This window comes from Melopsittacus undulatus, chromosome 10, assembly GCF_012275295.1.
Source record: "Melopsittacus undulatus isolate bMelUnd1 chromosome 10, bMelUnd1.mat.Z, whole genome shotgun sequence".
NCBI classification, from domain to species: domain Eukaryota; kingdom Metazoa; phylum Chordata; class Aves; order Psittaciformes; family Psittaculidae; genus Melopsittacus; species Melopsittacus undulatus.
Window position 1 is genome coordinate 5975116 of NC_047536.1, and position 22969 is coordinate 5998084.

At 49.6% G+C, this 22969-nt stretch overlaps 1 protein-coding gene across 1 annotated transcript in view; it reads left to right on the forward strand.

The window, feature by feature from the left end:
• The first annotated feature begins 20955 nt into the window (after positions 1-20955).
• Positions 20956-22969, forward strand: part of PSD2 (pleckstrin and Sec7 domain containing 2) — a 31976-nt gene continuing 29962 nt past the window's right edge. The window contains exon 1 of the mRNA XM_034066977.1: positions 20956-20972. Within this exon, the coding sequence (XP_033922868.1) occupies positions 20956-20972 (17 nt within the window). The remainder of the gene's footprint in view (positions 20973-22969) is intronic.

Sequence of the window (22969 nt, forward strand, 5' to 3'; positions counted from 1 at the left end):
CAAGTGTAGTTGAGGTGGGCGGTTTTCCCTGGAGATCCCTTTGGATCCATGAGGCTGGAAGCCAAATAGTTCTGAATTAGTACTGAGTTTCCTCCTGTCTCTGTGCACTATCATCCTCCAGTCCACCCTAGAACATGGCTCTATTATCCTCTGGGGAAACTGAGGCTTTAGTTGGTCAAGTGACTGTGCCAAAGTGACAGCAGCAGCATTGGGCAGAGGATGCAGGAGCTCTGACAGCAAACCCCTTTCTCTGGCCACCAGGCCAGTTTGGCATCCCTGATGGTTTGGTCTTGTTTGTAGGTGCAGTAGGAAGCACTCTGTGTCCATGGAGACTGGGTGGATGGAGTAAGGGTGCTCTTTGCTGAGGCCACTCATTCGAGCTGCATGACAAAAGGGAGTTGAGCAGCTTTCCACCAGCTTCTGTGGTGCCCAAGATGAGGACATGCTTTCAGACCCCATCTACAGGGTGACTGAAACAAAGCCCCCTTTGGTGTTCTCGTTACATGACCCTTTACATGGCTCTTCACATGGTGGTGAATGTTTAATGCTCAGGAGATATTTGTCTTATTTCTCTTTATGGTTGCATCCAGCTCTGAGTGTGAAGCCTTTACAGGTGTCTTGGCTTTCCGCTCTCCCCACTAGCACTGCTCACATGCTGTAATACCCTGTATTGCTCTTCCTGACTTTAACCTATGTCGCCATTGCTCCTCTTCCCTTGTCCTATCATCCAACACCTTTTTGTCCCCTTCCTCCATGAGTTTTTCCACTGATGAAGATCCCTCCATCCAGTGTTGCCACAAGTTTCAGCCCATGCTGTGATTTTTGTGTGCTGTGCCCATCACAAGGCACACAGTGCTGAGAATGTCAGTCCACTGCATTAAACAGAGTGAAGTGAAAAGTCTCCTCTCAAGTCTGGAGTGCCTTCTCCATCTGTGGAATTACCCCATGTGGTGTTGCTGGTTCTGCCTAGAGCTGGAGTTGGTGCTGGCTGCTAGAAGGAAATGGAAAGTCCTGCTCAGCTCAGACATCTGTGTGTGGCCCTGCTGACTCGCACAGGTTGATGGTGTTGCCAGAAGGATGCTCTGAGGCCTGGGAGGGAGCTGCTGCTACTGCCACCAAAGTGCTGGCTATGGGCTGAGTGATTCCTGCTGAGGGAAAAGTCTGCTTGGACACTGGAGTCCCTGGAGTGGGTGATCTGCTGCTCCAGATGGCCACATCTCTTGAGGTTGCTGCTTGCTCTGCTACTTGACAACAGTCTTTGATGTGGAGTCATCTTGCCAGATTTGCTGAGGGTAAAAACATCTTCCTTTCCCTTTCCACAGAGAGATGCCTTTCCCAGGGATGTGCTGGGACAGGATCCATGTGAGGCTCAGAGCATCCAGGCTCTCAGTGATCAGATAGGTCCAAAGGAGTTGTACCATGAGGCTCACGATGCTTCTCTGTGGCATTTGTCCTGCAGGAATCATAGGTGAGAGGGACAGGTTCAGTTCTGGCTCCCTCCACTGTTACTAACTAGCCTCCACAGTGTCTAACAGGCTCACTGGTGGAGAGGCACTTGTCCCATCTGGACAGTAACCACCTCACCCTTCATCCTCACCGTTGTCCCTTTGTCTTCCTGCAGGAGCTCCAGGAGGTGGGTGGCTGAGATGCTCAGGGAAGTCCTCTGCAATCCATAACCTGCCTTTCCTGACTGGGCAGCACCTAGGTCTGCTCAAGTCCCAGGCAGGGACACTAGTGATTCCTTATGTAGAGCAAACCCTGCCTCTGTCACTGGAGCAGCCTCAGTGCTCCCTCACTTGGACCAGGCAGGGCCAGAGAACATAAGGAGCTGCAGGCAGCCTGAACAGAGACAATGCAGCTGAACCCAAGCTCCTCCTTGTGCCTTACATGCTTTTTCTGGGCTCTGGGTTTCAGTCTGGCTCTGGGCACGTGATTTGTCACCTGCCTCTTCACCACCACTGCTTACATGTTCTCCACTCCTTCCTCTTCTTCCTTCTCATCTCCCCACACCCTTGCCTCATGGTTTTTGAGCTCTGGGGTATTTGAACCATTCTTGAAGTGCCTTGCTTCATCTCCTAGGTCCTAGTCTTCTCCAAGGCATTCTAAGGAGCTCTCAATAAAGGTAATATTGGTGGGATGCCCTGTTGTTGCTCTTTGCCTTGAGAGAAAGCCTTGAGGGATCAGGAAAGGGGCAATGTTTCCTTTCAAGCATGATGGGCAAGGGATTTGTCCCAGTATGTTCTGCCTTCCTATACAGCATGGGACATGGCTTGGTTCCTAGGGTCATCTCCCAAGGCCCTACTATGGCAGAGCTGTAGTCCACTGGTTTTGTATCTCCTGCTGGAGCTTTAAGCATGTTGTGAGGGTGGCAGGGAGCATGTTGGGGACAGGACCACTCCGTGATCTTCTGCATGAAGTGTTTTCTCAACTGAGAGGAGGCTTACAGCTGGATGTGGTGCCTTGTGCAGTCACTTCCCATCCTGCATCCCCCTTCCAGGCAGTGCAGCTGAGCTCCTCATCTCTCTGTGGCCTTTCTGTGGCTCTGTGATGGGCAACTGAATGCTTCCTCAGCAGACAAAACCTGAAGGTCTGCATTAAGAGAGTAAATCTCAGAGCTGTTCCCTTTTGGGGGGCTGGAACATGTTCCTCTGAGCTCTCCTGATCTGCATGGAGCAGGAAAACTTACATGAGACCCAGATGACTGATACACTTACGGTTCACCAACCACAGTGAAACCCCCAGAGAAACTTATGTGAGCTCAGCTGCCTCTCTCAGTTCTCCTTCTCTCTGTGTCACTTTCTGTTATTTTCTTGATATGCAAAAAACCCAAATTTGACCCAAATATTTTTTTCTTTTAAGTGCTCAAAAACTGGGAAGTTTGTAGGGAAGTGCTGTAATAACAAACTAAATGGAGGGGTTTCTACTCTGGTTTCCAGTTTTGGTTATCTGTATTTGCCTACATGCTCCAAAGTCAAAGCATAGAGCTCAGTTCTTGTGACCTTTTTTCTTCTTAACATTTTGGGGATGCTTACTTAAATCCAGCTCTTCCGTGGCCTCAGCACAAGAGCACACAAATGTAGGTGTGATTCAGCTGAGCTAAAATTGCAATTTTTGGGCAATGAATAATTTTTCCAAAAAATTACACGTGGTTCTGGGAAAGAGCCTTATGGGAATGGAGAGGGAGTTCCCTGTGGTACCTTCCCCACCTCCCTGGAGCTGGATGGGTAGAGGCCAGCTCAGAGGAACATCCGTGTGCTGCTCTATGCAAAGCAGGACTGACAGTAGCATCATCCACAGCAAGCCCTGTGCAGAGGCCTCTGTCCACTCTATGCATGGCCACTTGATGTTGGTCACATACAGAAGGAGACTGCACCTTCACCAGTTCACTGCAGCCTTTCCCTATTGCATGTCCTGAAGCAGCAACTTTTTCCCACTGTGCTTCCCAGCAGATGAATGCTGCAGAGCTGGATGAGATGCATGAGGCTCCCAAGGCAGATCTCCCCTGAGATGGGGCTCTGCTCCTGCCAAGCTCTACATGTTTGGTCCTCAAAAGGGCACTGGCTATAACCATGCAGCAGAAGTGGATGGAGACAGACTGAGACCCTGGTATTTCAGACATGCTCTAGGAACAAAAGCACCTGAGCTATGGACACAGCTTGCCCAAGCAGCACATGGGCATGGTGGGGAGCAGAGGTGGTTTCTGGCCAGAAGGGGATACACAATGCAGGGGGATTCTGCTAAATTGAAACCACATATTTGTCTTTGCTGGTACCAGAGAAGTGAGGGGAGCAGGCGAAAGGAAAGTGAGGAAGCTTTATTTAATTAGATTATGAGGCCCCAAAGGCTTCAGACTCATAAAAAATGAAATTATTTTTGTAATTGAGGATGGAGTTTTTGCCAAGTGCTGTTTTAATGAGTATTTAGGTTTCATCTCATAAGTTAGCAACACCAGGCAAGGGCAGCTATTTGAGCTACCCCTCACCAGAGCCCTGAGCTTGCTGCAGCAGGAGCTGGGTGCCTGCAGCTGGGAGTGGAAAGGGCATCCTGTGTTCTTTCAAGGGTCTTCATCCAGGACCCTTGGTATTCTCTTACCACTAAAGCTCACTTTCTTCCGCAGGTCCCAGGAGGCAGCTTTCTCTATTGCTTAGGTGTGGAAACTGAGGCAGCAGATAACCACAGGGTTTGTTTTCCTCCCAGAAGTAGAGAGAATTGATTTGCTGCAGCAGCTGATGAAGTTCCCTTACATAGCTCCTTCCTAGGTATGGTGGGTGCATGGCACTGTTGGACCACAGCATTGCTGTGGCCTTTGCTGGATGGATTTGCAGAGGGACAGCCTGGCTGGCCCCGTGCTGCCTTGACCCCTGCCTAGATCTGCCTGGTTGTCTTCACCCCAGACAGCCACCCAGAGCCTGTCACACACATGGCAGTAGAAATGATGTGGTCCTGGCCCCCATCTGGCCTGATTCCCTGAACCGAGATAGGATGTTGGGCTGAGAAGCCCTCAGCCACCCCCTTGCCTCGACTTTGGATTGCTGTGTGACCTGGTCTCTGCTCCTTCTGACCCTGAGAATTGAAGCCTTCCCTCTTCCAGTCCTGCTGTCTCCACTTGTCATTAAACCAGCAGGCTTATCCCAGCCAAGAAGCCTGTCTGGAGCTGGGACACACAGATGCTCTCACCTGTGATGTCTTGATCCCAGCAGTGCAGAATAGGAGAGCTGGCAACTGTATTTCAGAACAGAAAAGCATCCTGCCTGTCTGTCAGGCCAGCCCTTGGTTTTAGGCTCCATCTAATTAGGAGTTGTTTTGAAAGGATTAAGGCAGGTAATGAGCATTTCAGCTCACCCTGTGTTACAGGCAGTATTCGAGGTGCTCAGAAGTGCCTGTCTGCAAGGAGACAAAAGCCTCTGCTCATCATATATTAACCCTTTTTAAACTATATACTTTTATGTTTTATAATAAAGCATGGCCTTCTTATTTGCACCCTATCCCTACTCTTCCTTGGGTGGTCCTTGCTGTGGGCTGTTTCTCACAGGCAGCTGCCAGACCCAGGTGCAGCATCCATGACCACTGCAGCCATGGAGCCTGTCTTGTACCACTTCTGTCTGGGATGGTGCCTGCTCCTGCAGCTGCTTCCCAGTGTCCACACCATGCGTTGTGCAAGGGTGTTTGATACTAGCACCTGCCTCTGGCATGGCACCTGGCAGTGTGAGGCATGGCATACTAGGATGGTCATTATCCCTCATCCCCAAACCATAACACTGTCTTTAAAGAGTAAGAGATTTTTATTATCCCAAGCTTTTGGAGCTGCCTTTGCCACTTGGAGCTCTGGTATTCTCCATGGTTCCTCTGCAGTCATTTCACTTTTGCATCGAAGAAAGGGGAGAGTTGAGTGCCTGGTGGGAGTGTTGGAGCAGAGCTGCCTGGGGACCAGCAGCAGAGTAACAGCTCCAGGTGAAACACACAAGACCTGGATGTGCAGCATCACAGCACAATCACAGCATGATAGCAACACCTAAAACGCAGATGTGTTAGTATTGCCAGGAAAGAAGTGGCCACAAATTATAGCACCTCCTGATAGATGTAGGGAATGATCCTGTAGCAGAAACTTGTGCTTTAACCTTGATGCTTTCTGCAAGCACAAACAGAATGATAGGGGACCCATCGCTCTCCAGGTAGCAGCAGACTGTTAAGGAGTGCACCTTGGTGGCCCTGTACCTTTAGTTTTGCATGCTGTAGAAGTCAGATTGCCAGTGTCAGCTGTAGGATGCGCAGCTTGCACCATTGTCTCAGACTGCATGCTCTCACAGCAAGACCAGGTGCCACTCCTCCTGTGCCACTGTGTCATTGGGTCACCGGATGAACCAGGCTGAATGGCATTCATCTCCTGAACCTTTATTTCATCTTTACAACACACTTATTTCTGGCAGACCGCTCTGGCCTCTCTGCATCAGTGAAGACTCAGTCAGGATGTAATATATCAGTTCCTAAAGCTGTTGTCTGATGCCTAAATGTAATGAATCTAAGGAGCAGGAGAAAAGCTCTGAGAGCTCTGTGCTTTAAAGAAAGCCTGCTAAGGGGCAAAATGACATACTGCAGGCTGGGATAGCAACTCCTCTGTAGCCTTGTCACAAGATCTGGTGCAAGGCATTTCTCATGCTGGGAGACTGGGAGAGCTTCAGGGTCCCAGAGCAGGTGTAGTTTAAGCAGTGCACTGCCCTGACGCAGTTATGTCAACGTGATGATGCTTTTTGCTCTTATAATTCCCTCAAGGAGAAGAAATGGCCCTGTCTCTATAAAGAAGCTTTATATCAGTGTAGGAGCATGCCTGTTAGACCTGTATTCCTTTATCAGGAAAATCACACTCCTATTGGCGTGGTTATCCAGCACATCCATTAAGGGCAGACCAAGGCTCTGCACAGGAGCTGCAAAATGGCTCCATCAGGTTTGCAGTTCCTTCTGGGCAACTTGCTCGGATTTCAGAGCAAGTCAGCTTCAACAGTTGCTGCTGATCAAGGAGATCCATGCTTAGAGAAGGAAGTTTTAGTCGTGTCAGAAACTGATGTTCTGGGGGGTGTTGCTCACAGGGTCCTCGTGACAGCAGCCCTTCCAGAATGGAGAAACCTCCTCAGAAAACCTCACCGGTTCTTTGTGAAGCATCTGTTTTCTCAAATGGAGCACACAGCAATGCAAGCTGGAGCCCCTTTCATCTGCCTGCGGGAAGAAAAAACACTTGCAGGTCTCAGAAAGGGCTGTTCTGTACTCATTAGCTGTGCGGTGAAAGCAGAAGCCTGTCTGTGTACAGAGGAAGCGTTTGCAGCTTGAATGTGGCCAGCAGTGCTGGGCAGGAGGCCTGTTGTCTAAGAGTAGGTGTCTGGATCATAAACCTCAGCAATCCCAGGCTGTGGAGCTCTCACAGGGAACACTGAAGCAGAAAAACAAAGTGTGTTTTTCTGATTGTAACTCAGACTCCTAATACATCTCAGATGAAGTCTTTCTGCTGACTCCTAAGAGAGCCTGGGGGCTGAGCTCAGCTGGAGGTGTCTGCATTTGAGGGAGATGAGTCCTGGTCAAAGTGCTTTCCCATGTGTTAAAGCAAGTTCTGATATAGTCAAGTTCCTGTCGCCATGTGAAAGACAATGATAATGTACCGTATCCTAATGGAGCAGTGAAATCCTGCTTTACTCTCAGTGGCTCCATCCCAGTCTGTAAGTTCTGTAAATAAAGATGCAATTACCTTTTTGGTCATTTTGTTGACTCTCTGCACCCTGCAGGCTGCAGTCTGGGAGCCTGAGCTCCCATTACTACAGAGGTGTGATGGACCAAGCAAGGATGTAGGTGATTTTCCTAGACCACTGCCCTATCTGTTCCTCTGTAGAGGCTTGCTCTCTTCAGTTTGCTTCCCAGATGTCTTGATTTGGTCTTGATGATGCATAAAATCCCTTCATATTAGGTTGTATTTTCTCAGGCTGCTCCTGAGGGCCTCTGGGCAAACAGCTTTATGCTCCTGATTTCAGTGGAAATGCCACGTTTCATGCCCTGACACTCTGCAATGTTGGGTAGTGAAGTTTTAGCCCTGTTCCCTGTCAGCAAATCCTGGACAAGCCCATGTTCTCAGGCCAAATGAAGTGCATCTCAGTCTGATTTGGGAGAGGGAGGCTGATCTGCCTTTCCTTCACAGGGATGCAACTAGAAAATTCCCACTTGTGAGAGAGATACCCAACTGTTTCCCTTACATTTGGGCTTGGTTGTCTCACCTTACATCCAAAGTGGACACTAGTTAATCCTATCTTAGGTTTTGCTTGCTGGAGGGCTTAGTCCTATCTGGACAATCTCGGCCATCTCCAGCAGTCTTTTCTAGACTCAATGATTTCTAGGCCTGAACATCTTCAGCAGTCAAGGTATGTGTTACCTGGTCATGGATGCCTTGGCATCAATGCTTTTGGCTTGGAGGCCAGCTGGAAATACAAGTTGGCCAGGTTGACAAGGTGTCACTCAGTAGTATCCAAGAGTCTTGAAGCAGTTGTTTGTCTACATGGGAATCCCAAGGACATGAGGACCAAAGTGATGTGCTGCTGTGTCCTGGAGACTGAAAGATGAAAACACACCTGATGGACAGAGCAGGGCTGAGTCTCTGCTGGGTGAAACAAGGACTGTTCTTCTCTGCTGAAGGAGCCCTAGTTCTCCTCCTCATGTACAGGAGACTGGAAGTTATTCCTTTTTCACTGAAGATGGTCCCGGATGGAAAGGCAGACCTTTTGGGATGTCTGTAGATGTATATAATCCCCAATACTTGCTGTTCGCTTCCTGAAAGGAGGATTCTCTCCTTGCTCCTCCAGTTTTCAGAGTGGCTGTCCCATTCATGTCATCAGGTTGTTCCTGTTGGCTCCCTATAGACGAAGGACTTGACAGTCTGCTTGAATGAATACAGACCTTGGCCTTAACAGATGAGTTCTGCGTGGAGAGAAGGGAGATTTCATGCTCTCATGAATAAGTGAGGAGTCATCTGGTCTTCCAGGGTGCTGCACATGAGCTTTGGGCAGCAGCAGCTGGGTTCAATGTAGCTGTCTCTGATGTTAGCACCCACAAAAGCCTGACTGCTCTCTTCCAGCTTTCCTGGCAGGTTTGTGAGGTGCTCAGGAAGACCTTGCTCCCTGCAGTGCTCTCTAGATCACTGAGCTCCCAAGCAGCCCAAAGCCAGCACCCAGCCATCTCTGCAGGTTTCTATACTGCTGGACTCCATGTCCCTTGGGCTGGGGTCCATTTGTCTTCAAACAGCTTGTCTACCAACAGAGCATCTCTGTAAAGATCTGGTGTCTTACTAGGCCTCTATGAGGAAAGGGTTTCTTCTCATCCCCAAATGAGGGATTTATTGATATGCTAGAATATGAAGGGAAGTTCCATTTCATTTCATTCTGTATTACTAGTCTCCATCATGCTGGATGTTTCTTCTAGTGGGCAAGAAGGATGGGCTGCCTCCTGCAACCTTGCTATAAGGTCTTGCAGCGAGGCATTGCATAGGTTTAGTGTCAGTGGCATGGCAGAAATGTCATTTTCTGGGTCTGAGTCAGCTGTCAGCCCTGTTTTATGAATTTGGGTACAGGAAGAATGTGGGGAGGGAGGATCAAAGCAAAAGGAGGATAAAAAGGGGGAAGAAGGCTGTTTCCATTTAGGGTTATGAGAAGCAGTTAGAGCTCTTGTGGTCTTTTATGGAAGGTAACCCTGGCTGTGGGGAAGGCTGGGTTTAATGCATTCAATTACAGTGCTGCACGGAACTGGATGGAAAGGTCCCATAAACAGCGTGTTTCCATAATAAAACATACTGACAACCAGGACAGAAGCCCAGTTTACAGCCACCTGAACTGTAAAGCCCCACATCAAGAGAAGGTGAGCACCAGAGCAAATAGACAAAGGTGAGGATGGAACCAGCTCTGAGCTGAGCTAAGGAACCCTGCTACTCACAGCCAAAGAGGGATAAGGTTATTCTGGAAGTCCCCTTTGAAAACTCATATCTTGAACAGCATGGGCTGATTATGAGCTGTTTGCTCTGCACCAACACAGGATGTAAGTCACTGGGACCCACCTGCTGCTCAGACAGGCAGGCACCCTGCTCTCAAGCTCTTTTCTTAGCTTGAGTGCTGCCTGAAGATGGGGTGCAAAGGCACAGAAAACCTCTGCCCCTTTCCCCCTTCCTTTGCCTGTACACCAGGGGAGGGGTGGTAGGGATCCTTGCACATTGGGAGTCTTTTAGTGTCCCTGTGACCTGCCTTTACAGCTAAAGGCTTTATACCTGCACTGCAAGCTTATGGCCTTCAGCTCCTGCAGCAACCAGCCACCTTGGCCAGATCCACTTAAGGGGAGCATGGTCTTGGGGAGGCAGGAGCAATAGCTGCTGCTATATAGATAGGGAGCTGTTATAAGGGCTGCTATAAGACCAGCTCCCTGTTTATATAGGGAGCTTCCTATCTATATAGGGAGCTGCTCTTCTCCTCCCCCCAGGGTGCAATAGAAGTTTGCCCTCCTTTGCTGCTCCCTCTCTGGATTCCTGCTTCTCTCTGAGCCACAGGAGGATTCGAGTGAATCACAGCAGCTTTCTGCCCATGGGGAGCCCTGCAAGGTCTTCAAAGCAGTCAAGGATTGCTTTTGCAGGAGTGGGGATCTAAGGGTCAGACAGACCCCACTAGCTGCTTTATCCCTGATAGGACCTTTGTCCTCCCATAGTCAAAGCTAGAAGTCCTGGATGGGGTTTTAGAGGAGCCTGTTCCAGGAAGATAACTGACCAAACACACTCTCTAGAATAGAGGAACAATTCAGGTCCCTGTTCATCAGCTGCCTGGATCTTCCATCTCAAGTTAGGTTCTCCTGTGGGATACATAAGTTCACTGTCCTTATGCTTTGGCCCATTTATTTTTTGCAGCTTAAGCAGCTCCTACCAGCTCACCAGGATGCAAAGTGATGCTGTAGTCCAGGCTTTCACCATAGGCTGGAGACAGTGACTGTGTTTCCCCTCTGCAAAGAACAGTCAGGTTTGAAAGATGCATGCACAGGGCTGGAGGAAGGCTCAGTGCACAAAGTGCTGTGTAGCACAAAGAAAAGGACATGTGAAAAATACTCAGTGTATTCTTTTATGTCCCCCCTTTGAGTAGCTGCAGAAGAATGCAAACAGGAAAGCCGTTAAGGATTTTAAGACTCAGTTTTATTGTTTTCTATAAGCAAAAACCTGCCTTTTTTTCCCCAAGCTGAAGTTTTGCAGGAGTCGTTTGGCTCTGGAAGTGAACTAATTGCTCTGGGGGCTCTTAATAAAAATTCAAACTAAGGAGCTGTAGGATTTGGCTTCAAGAAAAAGTATGTTCCATGCACAGTGATTTCTGATTACCCAAAGGCTCCTTTTTTTAGCATGTAGCTGGTTTATTTTAGTCTGTGGGATATGTTTTATCCATGGCCTCTTTTCTGCACTGCAAGCAAAGGATGTAGGACCTGCAGTTTAAACTGTCAGCGATGGGTAGTTTATACTCATGGGACAGTATAGTGCCCATGAGCACTGACCCACAGTACCACAGGGGCTCTGGGAACCATAAGGGTAGCATCAGTGAATGCTCATATTTCTTTGCTGAACCACGTTTCCTTTCAGCCCAGGTGAGTGCTGGCATGCAGCAGTACCCAGGCTGGCCCTGGTGACCCTCATCCTGTTGGGTCCCAGAAACCCAGTCTGGGGCTCCCACAGCACTGCACTGGCCCTTGTTCATCCTAAGCCCTAACCTAAGGTGGATTAGGAGTGGTGAGTACACAGACCTGACCCCCTGGTGGGTGTCCAATCCCTCCCCATCTAGAGAGCATCTCTGACTCCTTACAGCCCTCCCAGGGCACAGAGCAGTGCTCCTCTAACAGGTTTCTGGAGCAAGAGGTTGAGTGGTTTGCCTTGTCTCAGAAAGGCTGTTGCAAAGCAGGGAACTGAAGGATGGGATGAGTTTTTCAAGTCACAAGTAACCAAACTGGTGCTGTACAAATCTTTGCTGTGTCCACATCTTGAGTTCACTGGGCAGTATGCTTTCCCCATCTAAAGACTGTAATAGAGCAATAGGAGTAATACACTTAGAGAAATCCAAAGAAAGGTAGTCAAAATGCTCAAGGGGGTGGAGCAGCTGTCATATGAGAACAGGCTAAGAAGGTAGGGACTTCAATCTGGAGAGAAGAGGTGAGAGGTGATATGATTGAGGTCTTAGAAGTCAGATAAAACCAGGCCTCCAGCCCATGGAATAAATAAATGAGGATTTTCACAATAAGAATGGTAAAAGCTTTTTAGTTTCAGCTGTGTTGAAAGGGCAGAGGTCAAAGCAGAGACATAAGAAGAAGATGTACTTCAAAAGGAAGTACCATGGCTATGATCTTTCCATCTCTCTATGGGTTTGCCTCCTCAAAGAAGTCCTGTTGCGCTCATGCACACAGCTTCTGCCCAGGGTGATGTGTTGCACCTGTATTGTGTAAATTCACTGGTGAGCTGGGTCATAAAAGCACATCTCGTCCTGCTCACCAGCCACATCACGGGTGGGATCAACCGCATGTAGATCAAATAGCCATACAACATGTTTCATTCCTGCTCCAAGGGGATGGGAGCTCAGAGCACATGGTTTATCACAGCAGAGGATGTTACTGCAGGTGTTTTAGCCCAAGGAGTTCAAGGGCTCTCTCCAACAGGAGTGACCAAGGGAATTTTTAAGCTGTTACAAAACCCAAGCCAGGTGCCCAGAAAACCAGGTTTGGCCCATTAGTGCTTCCTGCTCCAAGTGAAGCAGAAGGCAGGCAGAGCAGGCTGGCTGTAAAGCAGATGGGGACACGGCCCAGCTGCACACAAGGGGTGGAAGGTCCCAGCACCATCCTTCCCCTGGGGTCTGCACCCAGCATACCCCAGAGCAGGGCAGCCTTGCACCCCTTCTTGCAGGCATCCCCCCACCTCCCCACTTCCTGAGCTTCACTCTGAGGTTGTCAGATGAGCACAGGATCTGCTTTCTTCTTCATCTCCAGGGGATCCACATCCCAGTGCACCTTTCTCGTCTGTTATCCCTGTACCTCCTGCTCACCCCTGGACACCCTTGCAGTGCCAGGGTGAGGACAGAGCCCTCATGAAGGAGCTTCTGCCTCATCTCAAGGCTGAGGAAACGGGATGCGGAGCAGCAAGGCAAAGTAAGGCTGCAGCAAGAAGCAGCCCAGCTCAGCATGAGCTTGAGGAAAAGCTCATGCTCGACTAAGCAGCAGGATCCTTCGCTTTCCTGTGTTGCAGCAGCCAAGTGGTTACACAAAACCGAAGTGGGAACCTTTCCAGTTCCTAACACAGGGAAGAAAATTAAAAATAAATCATTTCCCACCAGCCATTCAGCTTCAACAAAAGCTGGGATTCTTCCAGAGCCAGGCCCTGAAAGAGCTGCTGTGTGGTTTCCAACCCCTCACACAATCAAGGCAAACTTTGCTGCGTCTTTGCCCAGCCTCTTTGGGACTGAAGGTTCCCTGCAGTGGATGACAGCCCTGCTTTGCTGTCCCCATTGTAAATCCAGCCATCATCCCAGAGTAAATGGTGGGCATTTCTGCCCTTCTTCCCCTCTAACCATCCCTGCCCCTCCTTCTCATGATCCAGGGGCAGAATATGACCCTAGGGGCAGAGCAGGGCTGGAGTGGAAGTTGGTGGCTGTCCTGTGTTGCTATTATGTGGCACTGGGCACGTCACAGGGGTGGGCTGGTGTCACTGGGATTCTGATAATGGACGTTAATAGCAGTTGGCTTTCTTGGGTCTGGCCTTCAGGAAACATCAGCATCAGAGGTCCACAAGGAATGGGATCATCAGTCCCTTCTGCCTCTCTCCCACCTTGAAGTGGAAGCACCAAGTCCCAGAAATAAGGAGGACATGGAAAGGCTTTGGTTAGCACTGGATCATGGATACCTTGGCTTCCCTTAGTCTTTCCTACAGCACCAATATCTTTTTGCCAGCATGAATCCATGTTATTCTACTCATGCGGGCCTTATAGAGCTGGTCTGGCTCAAACTGACGTAACTGCAGCTTCACAACTGTCTACAGCTCAGCAGGGCCACAGCAGCCATCAGTATGAACCATCCCAGCCAGGACATGTACCAAGTCTGTCCTTTTTCTTGCCAGACCCTTTTTCATATGCTAACCCATGTTACATCTGCAGGAGGCTGGGAGCAGTGGACATGCAAGGGATGCCCACCCTGCCCATAGGACCTAGAGGAGCAGCAGTGACTTGAGAGGATGCCTGAGCCTGCAGAAAGGGCAAGACTCTGTGGCTGTGTGAAAACCCATCGGTAGGAGCCCAGATACCAACCCCAGTCCTGCAGCTGGAGAGCACTTTGCAAAAAGAAACAAAAAGAAACCAGCAGGGACATGGGGACTATCAACCTGCAGTCCAGCTCAGCCTCCTGTCTGTCAGGCTGTACTGCCCTGGGGCAATGCAAGGGAGCCCCAGAGGGGGACCTCTGAACCCCAGCTCCCCCCTTGTCCCTACCCTCAGTGCTGCAGTGTGTCCTCTCCCAGTGACCTGGTAGAAGCTGTGGCTGCTGAAGCTGCACTGCTTACTCAAAGCTAACAGAAGGGCACTGAAAATCCCTCTCTGGGCTCTGTCCAGCATTGGTGACCTTCCAGATATTTGCTGGAGGCAGATGTGGACAGTTGCAACCAGCTGTTCCATCCTGGGCTGTCTTCCTTTGAATCCAATTTATGCAATCACAGCCTATGTCCTCTTCCCTTTGTCCATGTACCCCCAACCTCCCAGTTCCTCTGGAGCTTCTGGGAAGCCTCAGCCACCCATAACTGAGTGTGCTTCAAGTGACTGTCACCACAAGAAGGAATCAAGTAGCTAGTGACCTGCTGGGTAATCTGTCATGGGCTGATAGACACTCAGTTTGGCTGCAGGCTTCAGGTGCACATCACAGCCTCTGTCCACGTGTGTGAGCAATGGAACGTGGATCCAACAAGAGATGTGCAGATCTCAAAGGGGTCAGGAGACTCTGCTCAGTCTACTCAGAGCAGCTGGAGGCTGGGAGCTGTTGGTGTTCCTGGCTCAGCAATAGTCTGTGCTTGCATCCTCCCTGGGCTTTCCTGGTGCCTCTTCTCCAGCAGGAAGCCAGGCCAAAGAAAAGCATGCCTAAGGGTTAACTGTTGACTCCTCAGCCCTTTTTCTGGACTATGAACACCCCAGTTGGACTTGACAGAGGGTAAACCAGAGCAGGCACAATACGGTAGTGTATACACAATAACAGAAACATAATTTTTTAATATATATTAATCATATAAATTGGTTAAAGTTAGGAGGGCTGGATGGGCCGTTGCTCTCCCTAAGGTTTGCCAACATTTCTTACTCAGGTCCGTCTCCTAACCACATTTAGCTTCCTGTTTTCCTGTGCCAAGCTTTAGCTATTCGACTGGAATTTAGCTTCAGCAGTGTCTGGATGGGGGGGAGGGGGTAGGGAATTTCAGCCCAAACCCTTTGGCTGGTTTTAGAACACTGGACTCAAAAAAGATGCATTACTCATCTCATGTTAAGAAAAAGGCCAGCAAAGCTTTGCTGGGAAGGTTCCTGCAAGATTTGAGCACTGGCTCTGTGCTGCATGTCGGTATTATACCTGCACTGTGGGAAAGTCAAAATCTGTCCCATGTTAGGTTTTCAGTACTACTGGAGAAGTCAGTGTGGCCATGCTCAAGAAAGTCTTGGAGGTTTGGCAGATGGATTCCTTGAAGATGCTGCATTGGCTCAGCCCTGCTGTCAGTGCATGGGAACACCAAGTGCCTGGGACTGATTTTCTGTCCTGGATTTGGTGGGACAGAGATTTGCAGATCTTTCATCTTCATTTGGGATGGCAGAAGAGGAAGGTAGAGGAGGCCTGGCCCACATGTGTGAAACCTGAGGAATGTCCCAGGTTGACCTCCTTTGGAGGACCTACAGGTCCTGTAGGTGGGATTCTGGGCCACAAAAGGCCAGTGTGCTGGTGTCCCAAGATGTCTAGGCTGGCCTATGTTGTGTCAGGGAGAAGTGGGCTGGCTGAGAGAGAGGCTGAAGGCTCACAAGGACAAACCCAACAGAGGGTGAAAGCAGGTCCCTCCACAGGGACTTGACACAGATATCTGCTGCCAAGCTCCTCCATGGGCTCTTTCCAGCCATTGGATAGCAGGTGTCACTTTTAGGGGCTGATCTACCCAGCCTCGACCCATAACAGCTCACAGGCCATGGTATCCTTGTCTGTCTGTCTCTATCAACTCTAGCAGGCCTGGCTGCCAGCTCAGGCAATTGTCTATAGATGTCCTGGGCTGCATCAGAAGGAACGTGACCAGCAGGTTGAAGGAGGTGATCGTGCCCCTCTGCTCTGCTCTCATGAGACCTCACTTGGTGCACTGTGTGCAGTTCTGGTGTCCTCAGCATAAAAAAGATATGGAGCTGTTGGAACAAGTCCAGAGGAGGCCACGAGGCTGATCAGGGGCTGGAGCACCTCCCATATGAAGACAGGCTGAGGAAGTTGGGGCTGTTCAGCCTGGAGAAGAGAAGGCTGCGTGGAGACCTCATAGCAGCCTTCCAGTATCTGAAGGGGGGCCATAGGAATACTGAGGATGGACTCTCCATTAGCGACTGTAGTGACAAGACAAGGGGTAATGGGTTAAAACTTAAACAGGGGAAGTTTAGATTGGATATAAGGAAGAAATTCTTTACTGTTAGGGTGCTGAGGCACTGGAATGGGTTTCCCAGGTAAGTTGTGAATGTTCCATCCCTGGCAGTGTTCAAGGCCAGGCTGGATGAAGCCTTGGGTGATATGGTTTAGTGTGAGGTGTCCCTGCCCATGGCAGGGGGTTGGAACTGGATGATCTTAAGGTCCTTTCCAATCCGAACTATTCTAAGATTCTATGACACACCATCGTTGGTGACCAGACCTGCTCCCCCAGCCTGGGGTCACCTCATGGAATGGCATCACTGTCCCTGCCAGTCTGCATGTTACAATATGCTCTGCAAGAGAAATGTCACTACATCTGTGAAGTTGATAGGTCAGATTTGTTAACCATTAGCTCAAAGACGTCTAACCTGGGTCTTGGTTTGTTGGTGGGGCTAGGGAGGACTGTTGGGGGGATCCATCTGTGAGACTGGCATCTTTCTCTACAGATCTGGTGGGTGAAATCAGATATTCTATGGACTCACCAAGTTTCTTCCTGTGACCTCCAAGCACAGGTTGCTCTGCTCTGCTTTAATTTCCTCTGCTTTAATTGGTCAGGGAGACTTTATAAGGAAAGAAGAGAGAGGTCCTTTCTAAGGATTGTTCCTGCACTTGGTTGCTCCTGAGAGCCAGGGAGTGCAGAGGGAAGAATACCTGCAGTGCTTTGCAAAGAACAGGCTATGGAGCAGTGGGAGGGTGCAGGAGGTCAGTGGGATTCTATTCTCTGATCTGGGTCTCACTTTCTGATCCCTGGTTACAGGCAGTGATCCTGCAGGAACTGGAAGCTCCTGGCTGTGCCCAGTGTGACAGGAGCAGTGATGCTGTGACAGCAGGGGATGTACACGGATGCACCTGAAGAAAAGGTAAAGCTGCCAGTGTTACCTTAAGACGGGACCTGCCCCATCTCATGACTGTGGAATGTGCTACCCTTGAGGAATGCTTCTCCCCAAACCCACCCTCTATGGGGCTCTGAGCTCCCCAGCCCACCATGTCTCTAACTGTGGGGAGCAGGACATGAAGGGCAGGCCAGATCCTGGGTCCTCTTTTGCCTGGGTTGTGGGACTGGAGCAAAGTCAGCACCCACCTGTGTGGATCTGCCTGTACCCAGGCTGTTGAGGGGGATTTAAGGTTGAATTCCACCTCTCTCCTTGCCCAAGTGCAGAGGAAGCATCAGTGGGGGGAGGCTGCTGACATCTCCAGGGTGATGGGTTGAAAGAGCAGAGGAAGCCGTCAACCAGCACCTCTTGTTACCAGAAACTAAAAGCCCTGCACTGGCCAAGCAATTAGTGATTTTACCACCAACAAGAGCTGCAGCTCAGGAAGTTGAAGCACCCAGAACCCATTGCTGGCATCTGAGCACCCTTGTGGCTTCTTAGAGGTGATGTATAATCCCTGGTTTACAGAGAGGGAAGCTGAGGCTGGAAGCTGAAATGATCTGCTTGAGATGTGAGTTAGTAACAGAACTGGGGGAGAATCCAGGGGTTCCATCTGCCTGCTGTAATTGATTAGCCTGTGCAGGGGGAGACAGATCATGTTTGCAAAATCAGCTGTTATCATGGTCAGCCTGAGCACCACACAGAAACTCCTGCTCCTACAAACAATCATTTCTGGTGGCACTTGATTGCAGCTGCAGGGGTTGCAATGGAAAATCATAGAATAGTTTGGGTTGGAAGGGGCCTTCAAAGGTCATCTAGTTCCCCCCCCCCTGCATGGCACTGTGGGGCTACAGCCCATGACAAAGGACAGTGCTTGTAAGACCTGCAAACTTAGTGTCAATGGGCATGTTTGCCAATAAGGATGTCTCATTTGTTGCAGTACAGCATCCTTCCCTTGCCCTCTAGAGAGCATTCTGGGGTATATTCAGTACGGATTCTTTTGCCAGTCTTAGCTGGCAACTCATGACACCTTTCAGCAGTACTTGTGTGTTGGGAAAGGAGAAGTGTTACTCTGGCAGGCTCTGCAGAAATGCAGAATCAGCAGGGAGGATTGCACAGGCTGAATCACATCCCAGCTGCTTAGATGTGTTCAAAAAGAATAAATCACACCTATCTCCTACTTCCCCTATCTCTCCTATTTCTGGTGGGTAGGGAATAGTTGGGAATAGCACCATGGTAGCCAGCAGGGGAAAAAACAGAGGTGCCACATTCCTGTTCCCAGCCCTGCCATACCTGGAGTATTAACAGTCTGCATGGTGCAAGTCACCTGTGCTTGATGGTGGGACTGTTTGGGGGTCATGGGAGCAGCAGGAGAAGGTGCCTGGGCCCCTGATGGCTCAGGACCATGCTGGCAGGCTTTCCTCTCTGGCTCTCACTGTGCTGAGCAATGAGCACCGGTCTTTGCCAAAATGGCAAACCTGAGTTTCGGGTTTTTGCTTTTGCTCTGAGGAGTCAAGAGCAATGGGGGCCATTTTCCTGTGCTCTGCTTCAAACTGCTGCCCTTCTGGGCTGTGATCAGTAAGCCTGTGCCTTTCATAATGTGTTTCTCTGCTGTAGGTGGTGCCGAGCCTGAGCTGAGCGTGGGGAGGGAGCCCGTAAGCGCTGGGACGAGTGGAATATGAGCGAGAACAGCCACGTCCCATGGCCGGCTGCAGAAGGCTGCGAGCAGCATTCCCCAGCCTGCAGCAATGGGGATGAGCCACCACCGGAGCCAGATGGGGAGCAGAGCCTGGCGAATGGTGCGGAGCAGGACGGCGGCACAGGCAGCCCCAGCAGCATGGGTCCGGAGCACAGGGGCTCCCCTAGGCAGGAGGAGCCTGGTGAGACCCTCAGCAAGGAGCGGTGGCACAGCATCCTGGGGTCCTCTGGAGCTCTGAGCATTGATGAGCAGGAGGAGGAGCTTGGGTGAGTGTGAAGTGATCCTAATGCTGGCTCAGGGCTGGTTTACATGCGCTGGTTCTCAGGCCTCCCTGGTTTGGGTTACCCTGCTCCATGTGTAACCCATCAGCTTTAAAAGCTGCAGCTGCTCTCATGGCTGAATGTGGCTTTTCACTCTTTTTCTCTCTGGGCCTCTTGTGCTGCTTTTCCCTGTTACAAATGCAGAGAAGCTGTGATTAGAGCCAGTGTCTGCCCATGGAGTCACTAAAGTGAAGGAGAAGGTTTAAGGGTCTCAAAGGTACAGGTTGTGCTCACTTTGGGATATCCTACTTGCAAGTTGGAGATTCAGCTGCAGCCCTTACAGCAGTTACCTGATATAACTTACCATAGAATCCTGGGAGGAGTATGGATGCTTCCCTTTGCCAACAGAAATCATCCAGGGGTCTGTGTTGTAGTCACCTGAGGTCGATGCTTCTGTGACTCTCTTGGCCCTGCCTGTGTACCTACCCTGGCACAGGCGAGATGCTGCAGCATCCATATGTTGGTGTCCTATGATGCGTTTTCCCCCTGAATCCTGAAGTACTTTACAAGAAGAAATTGAGTCTTGATTTTCCCACTGAACCAATTGAGGATTAAAGGGGAGAAAATTCATCCAGGGTCACTGACTCCATGGCGGAGCTGGAGGAAGAAACCATGATTGCCCCACTGAAGGTAGGTTAGTGCAGCTATGCAGGAAATGGTTGCTAAAGAAGTCAAGGAAATAAAGTTAAAGTTAGTACTAAAGCTAAAGCACAGCTAAAGCTAAACTGCTTGTGCTGCAGTTTGCATTAGCTGGATCCCCTTTACCCCTTTCTAGTTTATCCCATGGCATCCATTAGCATGCCAATACATCAGTTGTCAAAGCCCTGTTTTCCTATCATTGTGGCTTTGTTGCCTAGAGGTCTTACATCTTCCTAGAAGCCTCTAGCATTGGCCTTGTTGATCAGGGAGGTCTCAGCTCTGCAGCCAAACCGTGAGCTTCACCAGGGAATGATATTCTCTGCTTTCAGCCCCATGAACTCATACAAAGGTAAAACTTTTTAATAGAAGAATCCCCACCTTTGGCTTGTAGATGCATTTAGTACCCGCAGGTTTGGGACTTCTGCCTTTGCCCACACGTCTCCTCCCATGGTGTCCTATAGCATTGGGCAAGTCAAGTTCCATTAGGTTACAGGAAAGCTTTGCAGAAAGCCTGCAGCACATGGCTGGGAAAGTGCTGATTCCATCATGTCCTGCTCTGACAGGACTCCCCACTCCACCAGCACAGTGAGGTAGGTTGTACTTTATTACAACTAATTAACCAGTGAGAAATGACATGTAAACAGCTCAGTGCATAAAAACCCAGTACAGTTTGGCTGCAATAGGAACGCAGTGCATTGCTCTGCATGCCTTTCTATGAGCAATAAAACAGCACTTCAGAGCTGACTGGGAAAGGCAGCACAGGCAATTAGATACAGCATTACTTCAATACACTGACAAAAGGTTGTGATTACAATGCAAATAAATATACAGCTCCTTATTTAAGGAAAGCAATTGCCTTCCCTGCTGTGTAATAAGCAGGCACACTTCTCTGTGGGGAGGCTGTGTCAGGTTCATTCACACAAGTGAGGTCGTTCACTGTCTCCCACCTTAGCCTGACTTTGCTTGGATTAAATGCAGACAGTACTTCTGAACTGGTGAAAGCTCTAGAAAGTCTCTTTGTCTTCTCTGGAACCACACAAGGAGAGATGTGATGTGCCTGACTTACTGGTGCGCACTGACCCATTCAGGGCCATGGCTCCTGCCCTGGTCTCTGCAGTCTGCCCTGTGCAGCCTTTCCCACATTTTTGCCTGCTTTTTTTCCTGTCTCTTGAATTTGGGTTCAAGAGATAACGAAAGGTCTGGAGAGTACAAGCGCTGTGATATGGACAGTTCATGGTGGTGTGATGGCTGTCTTGGAGGACCTGGGGACACTAAAAAGGGTTTTTTCCCTTGGAGTCGGGAGGATGTATACCCTCTGTAGGGGAGGGGAGGTGGAAGTTCACTGGAGACAGAGGCTGTTGCAAGAAGTTTGGCACCATGATGAGCTGCCAAGGCAGGTCTGTAATTGCCACTGCTGGGTGTAATGGAGGCTGCAAAGTCCTTCCTGTCACAAGGGGATGAAACTTGTGAAGTTCCACCTGCTTTGTGAAAGCCAATCTTTTCTGTACACATCATGGCCAGCAACTGCAGCTCACCCTGCAGGGATGGATGGGTTTGTGAAGACAAGGAGTCCTGAGGATGAGGGCTCTTTGGGCTGCAGCTGCTGTCTCATTTCTGCTTATGTCTGGTTTGCTGCATGGCTGGATCTGATGAACCAGGTGCTCCTGGAATCAAGGAATTACGTGAATCTACAGATTCATGTAAGTTTTACCCATGTGGGTGCAGAGCTAGGTTTGAAAATGGTGTGCAAGGAGAAGCATTACTAACAGGAGCTGGTTTGGGCAGACACAGATTCAGCATCTTGTTCACTGGGACAGGAAACCTGCTCATCCCTGATCCACCCCCAGAATTCATCAGGGCAGCATGTTCTGCTGCTAAGTGAGACCATGCTCATGAGCAGGGACACTGGGCACAGCCATGGTGCTGACACAGGGTTTCCAAACTGAGACAATCACTGAAGAGGTGCAGTGTGTTGACTCCAACCAGCAACTAAGCACTTATCCAGCCACTTGCTCTTCACTCGTCATTGTTGGCTGGGGAGAGGATCAGAAAAGGAAAGTGAGCAGACTTGTGGGTTGAGATAAAAGCAGTTGAGCAAGTGAAAGGTGGGGAAAAGTGATGCAAAAGCAAGTACTCAACATCTGCCACCAGCAGACCAATGCCCAGCCAGCCTCTGAGCAATGGCTCCTTTGAAAAACCACCCATCACCCCCTCCATTTTTCCCTTCTTTTTTTCTGAGGATGACATTATATGGCATGAAATATGTCTTTGGTCAGTTCAGGTCAGCTGTACCAGCTGTGTCCCCTCCTAGCCTCTTGCATACCCCCAGCCTACTTGTAGGTTCATAGCTGTAATGCTGTGCCTGAATCCCACAGGCTAGCTGTGAAGCAACATGGAGCTTCCCTTGCCTGGATATGTGTTCATCACCTTTTACATCTCTCCTAGTGGAGAGAAAAGTATTTGTAGGGTGCGTTGCACTTCTAGAGTGACTTACCCAAGAAAAAAGGCTTAAGTTGCAACATATGAATTGCTCCCTAAAAGCTTCTGCTTTTTCTCTGCTATAAAAGGGATCAAGGACATTTGCTGCCCACATTCAAAGTTAGATGAAATTGCCTTGATCTTAAGGGTCTTCACACTTTTGAGGTGGAACAGTGCAAGCAATTGCCTTGACAGTGTTTTCTACTTTTTTCCTTTTTGGTCCAGGTTTGCTTCTGGAGATGCCAAGCTGAGCTGCAGTGAGGATGACAAGGAACATTTTCAATTCAAAGACATCAGGGATGGGTTCAGCTCAACTTTCGAGAAGATCGTCGAGTCTGACCTTATGAAGGGTACATACTACAGCAGCTTGGACTCTTTGGATGTCCTCTCTCTCACGGATGAGACAGACAGCTGTGTCAGTTTTGAGGCTCCACTCACCCCATTGATCCAGCAAAGAGTCAAGGACAGCCCAGAGCTCCTGGAGCAGAAACTGGTAGCCCAGCAGAGGGAAGCTCTTCACCACACAGCTGCTGATAAGCAAGAGCAGGCGGCAGCAAAGCCAGTGGAGGGGGATTTTGGGAGCCCTCTCAGACACTCAATCACCAGCAGCAGGTCAGAGAATGTGCTAAGCCGATTGTCCTTGAAGAGTATCCCAAACGGGTTCCACATGGAAGGGTCAGAGGAAGATGGCACCAAGATCATTAACTCCATCAGGTAAGACAAGATGGAAATTCCTTGGGCAATGCTTCTTTGTCTTA